This window comes from Pinus tabuliformis, chromosome 9 (genome assembly GCF_031772625.1).
Source record: "Pinus tabuliformis cultivar Carrire ecotype Pingquan chromosome 9, CPIR1, whole genome shotgun sequence".
NCBI classification, from domain to species: domain Eukaryota; kingdom Viridiplantae; phylum Streptophyta; class Pinopsida; order Pinales; family Pinaceae; genus Pinus; species Pinus tabuliformis.
In genome coordinates, this window is record NC_142307.1 from 1847465985 (window position 1) to 1847480679 (window position 14695).

The following is a 14695-nucleotide window of genomic DNA, read 5'->3' on the forward strand; positions in this document are numbered from 1 at the left end:
CTAGTTGTGAAGCAGTCTGGTTGAGAAAGCTCTTTCGCGAATTATTAGCATGTCTAGGTACTACAATGATATATTGCAACAACAAGAGTCGAATTCGTTTGGCAGAGAATCATGTCTTCCATGACAAGTCCAAGCATATTGAAATTCGATATAACTTTATTCGAGACATGGTGCAGAGAGGAGCTGTCAAGCTCCATCACATGTCGACAGACGAACAGATTGCAAATATTCTCGCAAAGGCATTACCAAAGAGAAAGTTCTAGGTCTTCAAAGCATAGCTTGAACTAACAGTTGTAGCCACTCCGGATGAGGGGTAGCACTGATCGAGGACACTGAGCCAACTCTTCCTACCCTGTTTGACCTCCCAAGGTGAGGAATCGAGATAGAAGGCTCTTGGGGTTGAGGGAACTCTAGACAATAAGGCGTTACCCCTATTTGTTACCCATATGGTTGAGCGTTTTACTCCCCTATCTGGTCTTTATAGAGTATACCCCAATTGGCATCATACCCACAAGCCGGGCTTGTTGGCGATATCGCTCCTCGCCTAGCCAACAAGTTCAGAGCATACTTGGGGATGTACAACCCAAGTCGATTATTATGCAGGTGTTCTACCACATGACTACTAAGAGTCATTGATGGGAAGATCGGTAGGCAATAGGATTCTGGGTTGAGGGTAAAGCTCCCTGATGAGACTCCACGGTCAAGCGTTTACTCCCCTATATGATGAGTTATCCTATTGCTAGATATGGGTGGAAGTTATTACTCCCAATTCTTCTTCTAGATTCAAGAAAGTTTCATCAAATAGAGTTGCGCAGAGACAGACAAAGCATTACAAGAACTTGACAAGTTGATCAATTGACAGATATTGGCAAGTGGAATTCTTCCTAGTTGAGTGGGAGTCAATCTTATGGTTTAGAAGCAGATCGAAAGGTTCAAGTCCCCAGAGGCTTGCACAAAATAGTCGTGAGAGCATCCAAGACCTCTCAATTGCTCGCACAACAACTATAAGGGAGCGACCTTGGGTATTTGGTGTATTTCACCTCAGTGGCAATCACAGTCGCAAGCATACGGTACCAAGAGAGTGACCTGAGAGTTTCGGTCACACACAAACAATTTTGATGAGGGCGACGATAGTTTAGATCTAGGGTTTGACATCTTGGCTTCATTTGACTTCAATGATCTGGTAGATCTGGATTTTCTCTTTGCTGTTACACAGATCTATAGATCTAATTTGTTAATATCCACTGCAATTATATGTATTGGACTTGATCTTGAACTAATTCTATTTCATATTTAAATTTTTCCAAACTATTTGTATATATGTAAGTTCTTTAAAAATTGCTCCCTCAAAGGGGTGACAAGTGCAAGGGGTTCTCTTCGACCCTAAAGGATAAATTGAACTGGAATACTCATGCAGCCTAAGCATAGCCTCAAATAACCAGGCTAAAATATATGCTCTTTTGCACAACGTTGACCCAACACAATGTTTACCAATTAGATCTCTAATTATAATAAGTGATAAATAACACAATTCATCATCTTGCTTTCAAAACCTTTCCTTTGAATTGCACCCCTTGCCATATATACAAAAGAATTTTGAGATCACTCACCTAGATTCCTCACATTCAAGTTAAGCATGTCTTAAAAGACTTGTGTAATAAACCTGCAAATAGATTGGCACCTATGATCATATAAATCCAAAAGCAACCAAGAATAACATAGAAATGCTTCTCTTTATTGATAAAAACCCTTATAACAGCATACAATCACTCCTTAAGGAAAACACTCCACAAGCCATGTGCTTGTCAATACAAAACAATATTTCACACCTCTTCCCTTCTTATCTTTAACAACATATAATCTTCTAAGAACTATATTTATTTACAATAAATGAAAATAAAATATTCGTTTTAAATACTATACAAAGTATCTCTAAGTTCATGTTTTTTGCCATCAACATTGGTATATCACCATCCTTTTCTTTTTCTTTTGCATAAGAGATATGCACCATTTTCTCTGTATTAATAGAGAAGAATTATATAAAATAAATTTCAATCAATGATGCACTGTCCTTGCCTGGGCAACATCAATAAAATCAAACGAAATTACTAAAATTTCTTACTTCATCATGGTATGGAATTTCTACATCATAATCAATCAGCACGGCAAACCGAAATTAAGGAATTACATTGCAATTAGGGTCAATCCTCTCTTTGCGGATTTAAGATGCTCCTTTTGCAGCAATGTCTTCTAACCAATGCTAATATTATAGCACACAGAGCATTAGGTGCGCCATATTATATTTTACACTCCTTGAAGTACCTTCTGAAGCCATCCAATTTATGGTACAAAATAGTGATTGAACAAAGAAGACAAGGATTTTGAGAAAAAGCCATCTGTTTGCCTTCTCTCTGTCCTTGGCTCAAGCAAAAGTATCCACTCCCAGGATTCTTTTCCCACTGACACAACCGATCAGATCATAGATTAGATTAGTTAATCTTTTGAAAAGTATTTTAAAAATAGCCAGCTTCTGATACTTCGACTGAAAGTGCAATAATATAAATTAAATCCGGCCGCTAATTAAAAAAAATATAGCACAAATAAAATATATATATATATATATATAAGTTTAATCCCTTAGTATACAAAATTTCTTAATTCACTTTTATTCTTCTTTGATTTTTTTTATATTTAGTGAAATTGAGATTATTTGATTTTTTTGATATTTAATGAAATTGAGATTAAAGTTTATAGAGCATATTTAACAAACAAAGAGATCATTAGGGTTATTTTGGGTAGTTGGGTTTGAGATTAAAGTTTATATAGCATATTTAACAAACAAACAATCAGGGTTATCTTGAGTAATTGGGTGGAACGATTATTACCTTAAGATCAGTAAGACTCTATGAAACCAGAGATGCTAAGGTGTTTACATCATTCCATGCTCATCTGGGGCTCCATACATTGGTGAAGCTGGTTCATCAATAAATCAAAAGATTTATGAGCACAGTCAACATCAAACATGGAAGGTCCTGCTCCTCTCAAAGATTTGAGGGCATATCAGCCAGTCTAAAAGCCGTTTTGTCCACTAATTTAGATCAGTTTGAGAATGACACCTTAATCATGGTAATTAAAAAAGCTACCTTCAACGACAACAAAAATTTAGTTGTCATCAACAATGTAAATACGTGGTCTGAGCTGACACCTTATGCAAAGTGATCCACAAGCTGGTTGCATCCTTGTATATCTCAAGTTTGATCTTAGCTTGGTGGAAAATTAATTATTCTGTAGGTCTTACCAATCCACCATGACTACAAGCAACTGTAAAAACCTCAAAAAAATCAAAGAGTACTATAAAACTAAGCATCAAGTCTGGTACACTGCCATAAAAATCTGTAAGTCTAGTACAAATTTACTGATATAGACTTGTACGAACTTTTCAAGACGTTTACCAAGGTGCAACACAAGAAAGAGTTGGTTATGATGAAAAGCTAAAAGAAAGAAATAAAACAATTGGAAATTTTAGTTATGGATTTTAACATGTAAAAAAGCCCAATTCTCAACTTTCCAATGAACTCGCTGCATAAAATATACTAAATGCCAAGCACTTGACTATGGTATGCAGTTAATTCAATTCAAACCATTGTTTTCCGCCTTCCTGTAACAATGACATTCAGTAAGGTGAATCACAAAGCAATCTCCCAGCAGAGATTACGCAGAATTCATCTGTACTTGTGCTAACTTCAAGAGGGGTCGCAGGCCAAGGACTAACCATTGCAGGACACCAGCAATCATAGAGCAAAGCTGGTAATACTACGTTTATGATAAAATGTCTCCACATCTAAGTTGTGGGCTACATGGAAATGGGCATGTGCTGGAAATGAGGAAACGTGATATTACTAAATAATTATAATTATTATTATGCTATTTTATGAATATCACAATATATTGGATTTTTTTTTGGATGAATAGATGAGCAAGCAGCTTTATGAGGCCCTATATGGGATCTAGTCATGTGACTAGTCGATAAAGCGACTTGATGATTAGGGTTTAGGTTTTATTAAGATCATCTTCATAGTCAAGTACATCAGTCCCTACAACAGTTACGCTATGTAATTCCTATGCTTTCTTTGTTGTTCTATTCTTCAATGGAAATTCTTTAATAGAGCTCTTTGGTTATCAAGCCCCTCCCGGGACTCAAGGTTTACTCTGCTCAAGCTTGCATTTCCCTGTGGTGATTCTAGCTATGCTAGCACCTATGTCACAAGGTTCGTCGAACTTTAACCTTGAGGTTCGAATTTTGGCGAACCCCAAAAATGTTTTGAGGTTCGACGAACCTCATCGCCAATGACCAAGTCCATAGATCAAAACTCATAACTTCATGTAACAACTCAAGCTTGTATTTTATCCTTGCAATTTCCAAGTTTGTGATAGCATATTTTATGTTTATTGATGTTGATTTGTTACTATTTTATCCTATAATTCATTTTAAATTAATATATGTTTATATATATAGACGAACCTAATAGCGAACCTCATCAAAAAATTCGAACTCAAGCCGAACCCAATCATTGTCGAACCTAAACTCGAACCCGAACCATGTGACATTGGCTAGCACAATAACTCAATCTCCTTCATGATTACACTATTTAATAGTGGATGGCAGTTGTAGGTTCCTTGGCATTTACATTAAACCTTAACAAGATGCAATGCCTACTAGGGCTTCAATAACACCTTTGTAAACGTAGTCTCTAGCTAGCTATTTAAACTCAATTTTTTGGCAAAGGATAGACTCAATTTTCTTCCAGTGTTATGTGTGCTATGGAATTAGTGTATTTCAACTTGCAAGGACCGATCATATTGTTGCTAATTGGATCTTGTTCAACCAATGTTACCCTATTTTATTGATGGTATAAATATTTTTATTTATTTACAAAAAAGTTGCACCGTGTGTTGATAAGGAAACTTGCAAAAGCATTTTGGAACACTGAATTTGTTGGTTCCATTGGGAGATTTGTATGATTCTCATAAGCACCTTGTATTTCTTTTCATGTAATAAAATTCATACTTATATTACTTGAAAAAACACGTGCATAGCATTACATTATGAATGTATCACTTCATCTTCCCTCCTACAACAAGCATCTCTATGAATCCCTATATGGGATCTAGCCACGTGACTGGACTAGAAAATTTCTTGATGATCAGGGTTCAGGCATTTGTTACTCATGCTCTTTTGAGTATCAAGATCCTCCTCAAAGTCTAGCATTCATCCCTACGATGGTTTAATTGTGCAACTCCTTGACTTTCCTTGTTATTATGTTCTTCAATGGCTACTCTTCGTGTGAAAGAAAATTGGCTCAATAGAGATCTTTGGGTATCAACCTCTACTCCATTTCCCAGAGATGATTCTACCAGTGCTAGCACAAAAACTCAATCTCCTTGTGGTTACTCTATTCAATACTAGATAGCAATTGTGGGTTCCTTAGCATTTACATTAAACCCTAGCAAGATGCAATGCCTTCTAGGGCTTCAGTAATACCTCTACGAACCTAATATCTAGATGGTTATTTGAAAGGTTTTTAGCAAAGGATAGACTCAAGGTACTCAACAACCAATCATGCGGGTGGCTTGATATGGCAGCACCTTTTTCTTCCAAAGTGTTATGGGTGCTCTATAGCATCAGTGTATCTCACCCCTACATCAGTTGTGATGCATTTTTTCAAGTAGTTGTTTGTTCAAGGAAGGTTGGATAGTTTTAATCATTTAATTTTCCTGCATGGCTCTCATCTCTCGTGCGAGTGTGTCGTGTAATTAGACTAAATCTTCTCAATACATTGTTGGTGGTTTGTCTTTGGAAGGACTTTAATCTTAGGGCTCAGGTCTTTTACTATATGCACCTTGGCGCATCTATATTTTTGGAATGTTGTTTAGAAGGATCTGTGAAATATATACTTCTATAAATTATTATCAACAAGAAGATATGACATTATATTTACTGTGTATCTTTGTGCTTTCTATTGAAGAAATCTCTTTAGAAGAAATAAAATTGCTATATCAGGGCCATACTTTTTAAACAAGCCCTTAACCTAAAAGTCACAACACCCATTCTAAAGACAGAAAACAGAAATCAATGCAAAAATTATTTGCTAAAGGCAAATATCTTGAGAATGTTTAAGGAAATTACGAAGATTACTTGAATACATGATTGTAGGTTCCATGCTTGATGCTTCTTAAAGGTTTCATCCTTTCCCGCATATGGCCTCTCTGGTGCAGAGTTGTGCATAAAGTATCGTTTTCTTTCCCAGAAACAACGGATCCATGGTATTGGCCAGTGACACTCTTATACAGAGGGTTACAAACACTATTAACATCTCGCAAAGGTGGTCTAGAAGCCTGCCATAAAAGCACAAGAAACAATGTTCAAAATGCCTAAGAAAAATACTGCATGAAATTAATGGAAATATCAAGTAGCTTCCCATTTACTGCCATTAGGTCATTGGGCTAGCATTTGGCATTAATAATGTAAAAGAAAGCAACACATAACCTAACATATGCCCCTGTTCCATTTTTTTTGCACTGGAAGAAGCAAAATTTGATGTGAATTACTCACTCTTTCAATTTGCATAGAAAGGTCTCCACGTTTCCTATTCTCCATTAACTCTCCTGGTGCTAATTTTGCAGTTAAAAGTGTCTTTGTTTTCATTTTTGCTACTGCTGTTTTATTTTCAGCATTTGCTGATTCACAATCTCTTGATTTCTCGTCAACAGTGCTGAACTTGATGGCGGAAGACCTCCCATTTCTTGATTGTTGCTGGCCCTTGACTTCCACCCTTAATGCTGGAAGAGCTCCACTGCTTCTTCTCAGGTTGATCGATTTGAGTGATGCTAACGGCCCATTTGATCTAGGCATCGCAGTTGTATGCTGAGGAACTATCGGTCTGTTTCGCGGGTCACATGCTCTTGATGACTCGTTTTTTCCGACCAATGGATTTCTAGATTCATTGTCACTGCTAGTGAACAATGTAGTAGAAGATTCTGCGTCAGTGGAGTTACTAGGTTTGTAGAAGCCAGAATTGGCACCTGAGCTATCATTACTGTGTGATTTAATTGATGATACTTTCCCTGCTGAGGACCTGTGGTTTGAACCCCCAAAAAATGTGAAAGAAACGAAATGCATAGCCAAAACAAAAGTCCCACACCTAAACAGTATTATAAACACACCTGATCTGGCTATCACATGGGCTATTCAATTCTGATAAATTCGATTGAATCTGCCCCACTTTGTTCCTTAGACAAGCCTGGTTTGCACGCATCTTGCCCCTTGATTTCGTAACCGAACTAACATGGATCGGAGACACATTCCCTAACTTTGACGCTCTGCCCTTCACTTTCACAGCAGGGGAGACCAGATCTTGGAATGACCGTTGATGGAACCTGATGAGAATAAACATCAGCATTACACGTATTACAAATAAAACATACTGAATGCAATAATTAGATAGCAGTCCCTTGGTTCAATAGTAAGGTTGATGGAGTATCGAGCAGCACACTAGGATTCAATTCTTGCTATGGCCTGCCCAATCTGCATGGTATGCAAAGAAAATAATCCAGGTGGACGTTCCATTCTTCCTGTCGTCTGCTCCACCGCAATGACATATCAAAAAAGGGCAAAAAAAAGATGAATCTAAAGGCAAGTTGTGGGCAAATTTGATAGAATGGATACCCCTCGGCACTGAGCCTACAGAAATCCATATCGTCCCTGCAGACCCCAGACCAAGGGCACGTTTCTGGGGAAATTTGACCGAACGGATACCCCTCGGCACTGAGCCCAGAGAAATCCATGTTATACCGTGCCAAACCTAACCACAGGACATGTTTTTAGAAACAATTTGACAGAACGGGTACCCGTCGGCACTAAGCCTAAAGAAATATGTGTTATGCTGTGCAGACCCCGACCTCGGGACATGTTTCTAGAAACAATTTCCTTTCATAACATGTAATAAATAACTAATGAAACTATTTAAACTACACAACTCAAGGGTGAAGAGGGTAGAGTCTTACGGATGCAGAGTGTCAAACCAGCTATCATCCCTGAAGAATTGAGTATTAAACTATCCATCAGTTAGGGCTATTTGTAGGAGAAAAAAAAAACATTACATATATCTTCCTTCGGCAATTCCCATTCTAATTAGAAAAAAATCAAAACTAAATCTTCGTTCCTAAAGCATTTGGATACCTCTCTCCATCAGAATTTCCTTGCAAAGCCAAATCAACCCACTGAGGAGCATCTATTTCTTCCTGCCGTTCAAAATTCAAACGCAACATACAGAATTTATCAGCCATTTAAAAGCATGGGTCACATGTTCAGAATGCATCAAATTAGTTCGATAACTTACCAGGAAAACCCAGAAATCAGGCGCCACAGTCCTCGGCTTCGGCTTGCTACGAGATTCTTGCGCTCTAGCTGTCTTCATCGCCATTGTTTACTAGACCGTTGAAATTTAAAATTTGATGACGATTGAGCAGCAGTTCGGACTACCATGACACCAGTGGAACGCTAATTCCCGCTCTGCGGTGCTCCAAATTGTCGTGTAATTAAAAGAAGGCATGGGGTATAATAGTGAAATAGCAATGTTAATGTTAAAATATTGTTAGCATTTTTTATAGAATGGTCGGCTAAACTGTTATATAGGAAAGCATTTTATATGTTATTTTGATGTTGGGCTTACCTGTAATTTAAAAATAAACGAAAAGTTAAGTTAAATTAATTTATATGGTTGGTGAAATATTTTTTTAATATTATATATATTATTATTAATTTTTTTTATAAAAATATAATTATATAAATTAAAAAAAAAAAAAAGCATTTTCATAATAATTTGGAAAGATATTATAATTTATCCATACTCAAATCCTTTAATAATGGGGATGAGTTTAAGTTAAGCAAAACTTTAAACCAAAGTGTTTGATAAGTTGTTCATTTCATAGAGTTATTTTGGGATGTCTAAGTTAACTAAAACTTTCGATTAAAGTGTTTTACAAGGTTTCTATTTTATCGAAAAAAAAATGTATCGAGTGTGAAGTGAAGAGAAGATTATTAAAATTTAGAATTTAAGATATTTTATTAATGAATATGATTGTTAAAATTTTAAATGAAGATGGTTGGTAAGTTGTTCATTTTATTGGATTTTTACATTAAGTAATTTTGTTATTTTTTTGAAACTATTTTTTTGTGTTGAGAGGTGTTGTACAACCTAGTATATCAGGAAGATGTTGTCACGTAACTTGTAGTATATGTGGAAGATGCAGTCACATAACGTTATATTTAAAAAAATAATATATATATGTGTGTGTAGGCTAATATATATATGCAAGAGATGTGCGTAACATTACTTTAAAAAAATAATTAATAACTTTATTTTAAAAATCAATATCAACCATAAATAAAATACTTTAAAAATTACTTTTTAGTATGCTAGAAGTGTGTTATGTAACATAATATAATGTAAACAGTTTAACTCTGTGAAAATAAAATAAAAATAAAAATAAAATAAAATAAAATAAAAATGACCCATAATCTTAGTTTGACGTTATATTTAGATACACAATTAGTTGTAAAAAATGATGGCATCCACTTTTACTGTAATTTATATTTATATTTGAAGTTTAAAAGTAAACAAACTCGACAATAAAATTAGCAGGGGTGAGGGGGTATATTAGGTAAAATGTAATATTTAGGCTCGAGTGTGACAAGAAATAATAGGTAAAATGTAATAATATTACATTTTAATTAGTATTTCCCCCCACCTCTAACTACTTTTTATTGGGGGGTGGGAATAAATATTGGGTAACATATAATATTGTAATATTACATTTTATCCAAGATTTCCTCTCACTCAATTCATTTTTTATTAAAAAAAATCTTCATATTTGAGATTCATAAGTAAACTTAACTCCGATGTAAACATTTGATCCAAATATGGTAGATATGTTGTAATCTTTAATATTTTGACTAAATACAAATAAAATAAAAAATTTATAATTATTTTTAAATTTATAATTATAAATAATAATTAAAGGACTTTGGATCTACCAAGCGGGCTAGGGATCAAATTTCTTGAGATGCAAAGCTCTTTTAAAGTGAAAAGAAATTTGATCCCTCTCAACCCTTAGTAAATCTAAAGTTAAGATGAATCTAATCTAGTTATGTTTAAGCATTGCGAGGTATGGATATGACTAAAATGCCTATTTCATTTTAATAAACATCTTATTAAAAATTAATAAAAAATTGATTAATTAGTAAAATAAAAGTGATGATATATCCCCTCTAAAATTTAAATCCATCCATTAACATATTTGTCCCTAATAAACTAGCATGTCTATGGAAGTGAGATGTTTATTACAATTGAAACAATACTTAAACCTAAGTGCAAATCATATATGACTTCCACACAAAGAAAATATCCCACTTGTGAAGCTTTTGTTTAAAAAAATTAATAATTATTGTAATTTGGCATAACTTATTAAACATTGTAAGTTGGCATAACTTCTTTAAATATACTTTCATAATGAAAAAATTAATCCTTAATCATTGCAATAGGAAAAGTATTATATATATATATATATATATATATATATATATATATATATATAGGGGTTATCCTATGTGGTTGAGAGAAAGGAATTAAATATTCTCTATCCAAATTTAATTTTGGAAAGTCACGTGTTTAATTTCAGGAAGTGACATGATGACTGTTGACAATATTGATAGTATATATACATTTCTCATATGAAATATATAACATTGTTATATATATATATATATATATATATATATATATATATATATGAGTTTAACTTTTGTAGCATACGACACCCACCGATTTATTGGACATCGCTGCTACCGGTGATTAATTTGATTGCCTGAATTCGGATGTATCGAACCACAACGCCTACATTCAGGCCACATTGTCTTTCCACAATTGACACCCCCTACAGGGGGTTGTTGGGCCCCCAGATCACCCATCGTATACACAACTTCATAAGTCTACAAAAGATGGCGCACATGCAGAGGATTAGGATGACACTGGGCCTTCTCTATTCAAGGGTTCTCGTCTGTTGTCGCACTCCAAAGGGAAAATAATCGCTCCTACAACAGAGATGAAATTACTCAGTTTCGGTCATGACATCTTATGGGATAGAGTTTCAAGTTTACAAAAGCGTGCATTGGTTGGTCGTTGGGCTTTTTCAGAACCCCCTCCTTAGAAGATGCAGAACTAGATTAAAGCTCAATGGGCATCCATTCTTAGATATTCACCAAAGGCTAGCCATCTCATGAATTCGTGGTATAGCTTCCACTTACTGCATCAGGAGGACCTTAAATGCATCATGAACATGCCATGGGTTCGAGGTAGGAGTTTTCTTCAACTACATCAATAGTTTGTTAGATTTAATCCACTGCGGGACACTCCAAAAAACAATTACGTCTAGGTGAAGCTACCTGGTTTTCCATTAGAGTACTGGACTAGACAGGTCCTGAAGTCGATAGGAGATGTAATTTTTTTCTTCATATATATTGATCCTTCTTATCTGGGAGCAAGGGATAAAAGGGTGGTGTGGAGGTTAGTTGAAATGGGTTTCACGAGTGGGCTCCCGACACATATTGATCTGGAATGGAACCATATTAGGCATAGGCAATGATTTGACTTTTGGGGGTTTCCTTTCAAATGTTTCTTGTGCCACCTGACGAGACACTTAATGAACAAATGCCCTAAAAGGCACACACTTCGTCGACAGGGTCGTATTCATAATAACTGGTGGCAGGATATACTGTCTGGGGATGAAGAATTATAGATATAGAGCTAAAGTACTGATGACTCTTCTGAAAAACTCAATTATATTTCAATATGCCTTCTCTTAACATTTTACTTCCCCGGGCCCCTCTTCTGCCCCTGTACCTCCTCTTCAGGTCAAGGGGGATTCCACTATATCTAAGATGGTTGGGGTTCATCATATGGTCAAAAATTCTCTACCTCTACATGATTCTCATCGCCCATCTGAGACATCTACGCATTCTCTAGATCAACTACAAAACCATCCCTATACTTCTGTTGGTCCTCCTGCACACTCGATCATTAATGTCTCACATATTGATCCTCCTCTGGCGGATTCTACTATTTTGTTACATTGGATGTCAACTCCTCTATCCCCAAATTTTCTTGGCAATGATTTATCCCCACACAACACGATGGGTAGTGACATTGAAATTCTTATGAACAATCCTGCCATGGATCTTGTAGCCTTGACCATCCACCATGGTCAATCGTTGAATTCCCCTCCTTCCATTAGTCCCATGTTTGCACGAAACATAACGGTGCGTCGACAGGGGGGTAGAGGGTCCAGGCAATACAAAAAAAAGACGTTGGCAAAATCCCTACATTTCTCTGAATCTAATGCATTAAGGGACATTCCTATCTTTTCCATGAATTCCCCTAGGGCCCTTGGAGCAGAGCTACCCTCTAATGTTGTGCCTTAATGAATTGCCTTACTTTGAACTGTCGTGGTTGGGGGATGAATCTAAACGGTTAGCCCTCAAGCACCTTTTTGGGTCAATTCGACCATTTATTATTATGTTACAGGAAATGATGTCGGGTTCACATAGAGTTGTTTCATATTTTAAATATTTTCTTCCAGAATGACATGGTAGCATTGGATGCTTGTGGATTATCTAGGGGTTTGGCTATCTTATGGGATCCCAGATGGGCCACGTTGTAGGCATACAATTTTTTTGCAGGTATACTGGTGTCCAGATATATTAGAGGATTAGCTCGCAGAATTCATTTCCTTAATTTATATGTGCCATATCAGGACATGATCACTTTTTGGGAACGTATGAAGGCATGTGATATACTTAAAATTGGCCAACTCATTATTGTTGGGGATTTCAATGCCACTATATATAGAGAGGAAGTATGGGGGGTTCAGAGCAAATGAGATTCTCTAGCTAACAAACTTATTGAAATATTTGACACAAACCACCTGGTTGATATTAGGCCAGTACAACTTTCCCCTAGTTGGAGCAATGGTATATCAGGGACACAATATGTTGGCAAACGATTGGATCGATTTTTGGTGCATGAGAACCTCTTTGAACGACTGGGAAATTGGAGATCGTGGGTGGATAATACATGTGTATCTGATCACCTCCCGGTCATTCTACAGTGGCGCATGGAGCATACTCGTTTGGGCATCCCTTTTAAGTTTAACAGAGTTTGGTTAGAGGATACAACATTCAATGAATTGATTAAAACTACATGTCTCTCATTCAAGAGGGATGTGAATGGATTGACAATGAAGCATATCTCGGAGAAATTACAGACACTCAAAAGCAGAATCAGAAAGTGGGAAAGATTGAAGAAGAAATCACTTATAAAAGGCCTTAGTGATATAGTGGCGGAGATGGTGCGTATTCGAAAGGATATGAAAAATGGATTACTGTCAGCGACTATATGGGATCGCCTTAAAACACTGGAATAGAAAAGGAGGAATATACTGCAGATTCAAAAGACTACACAATGCTTGAAAAGCAGGGCTTTGTGGATCAAGGAGAGGGATAAGAATACACACTTCTTCCATAAATATGCAAATCAACGAAGAAATGTCAATACTATTTGGAATATTCATAATATCCACGGGGAAAAGGTTTATACAACGAAGGAGATACAAAGAGAAGCAGTACAATATTTTGAAACCTTCTATCAAGCAAGGATGGACGTTGACATTGACGATCAGATCTGGGCTATGGAAGAATTCCCACAGATGGTCAATGAAGAACAAAATAATGTACTATATAACCTAGTCTCCCTTGATGAAATTTTGAGGGTACTAAAATCCCTTAAAAAATACAAGTGTCTAGGGCCAGGTGGTTGGACGGTTGATATATTTATGCACCACTTTGATTTCATGGGTAATGAGATGTTGGATATGGTTGAAGAAGCTCAAACTACTAGTAGGGTATCATGCACCATAAATTATACTTTTATTGCCTTGATTCCAAAGGTCACTAATACTACTACCTTCTCTAACTTCCGACCTATTTCTCTCTGTAACACCTGTTACAAACTCATTTTGAAGATTATTGCAGAACGGTTAAAGGGAACTTTCTCGAATTATATTTCGCGGGAGAAATTTGGTTTTCTACATAACATATTGATACATGATGTTGTGGCTATAATGCAGGAGGTGATACACTCTATCCATATAAAGAAATTGGAGGCCCTGGTCATGAAAATTGATTTAAAGAAGGCATATGAATGTGAATATTGGTCACTCCTTCATCTTATTATTTCAAAGATCAGTTTATCTATCAATGTGATTGAATGGATCATGGGTTGTGTGACCATTGTACAATTCTCGGTGCTTGTAAATGGATACCCATCAAACTTCTTCAAGGCTTGTAGAGGTTTGCGTTAGGGGTGCTCTCTCTCGCCATTACTATTTATACTAGTGATAGACGAACTCAACAATAAGATAAATATTATTCATGCTGGGGGACTGTTCATGGGTATTAAGATGGGTATTTGCACAAACATAACACACTGCCTCTTTGTGGATGATTTTCTCTCTTTTGGGATGGTGTCCAGAGCACAATGGATGGTTATGCATCAGATTATACAAAGATTTGGGTTTGCTT

General features: G+C 36.1%; 1 protein-coding gene across 2 annotated transcripts; it reads right to left on the bottom strand.

Moving 5' to 3' along the window:
- Positions 1-1997: 1997 nt before the first annotated feature.
- On the bottom strand, positions 1998-8627 carry LOC149156224 (uncharacterized). Of its 2 annotated transcripts, none has more exons than XM_089442568.1 (7): positions 8400-8627; positions 8240-8301; positions 8065-8094; positions 7225-7437; positions 6614-7010; positions 6197-6396; positions 1998-2459 (listed from the first exon to the last, which is right to left on the bottom strand). In XM_089442568.1, the coding sequence occupies exons 1-7, from the start codon at positions 8481-8483 to the stop codon at positions 2423-2425; spliced, it is 1023 nt and encodes a 340-aa protein (XP_089298694.1). In that variant the 5' UTR covers positions 8484-8627; the 3' UTR covers positions 1998-2422. The 2 variants fall into 2 exon arrangements, with proteins under 2 accessions (XP_089298694.1, XP_089298693.1); XM_089442567.1 differs by having other exon boundaries at positions 2031-2459; positions 6614-7136; positions 8400-8624.
- Between the last annotated feature and the right edge of the window lie 6068 nt (positions 8628-14695).

Excerpts from the sequence above, each read along its gene's own strand:
- LOC149156224 (XM_089442567.1), bottom strand. The coding sequence starts at position 8,483 with ATGGCGATGAAGACAGCTAGAGCGCAAGAATCTCGTAGCAAGCCGAAG. Across the intron at positions 8,302-8,399 it reads CTGATTTCTGGGTTTTCCTG|GAAGAAATAGATGCTCCTCA; the intron begins GTAAGTTATCGA and ends TTTGAACGGCAG. Across the intron at positions 8,095-8,239 it reads GGAAATTCTGATGGAGAGAG|GGATGATAGCTGGTTTGACA; the intron begins GTATCCAAATGC and ends TCAATTCTTCAG.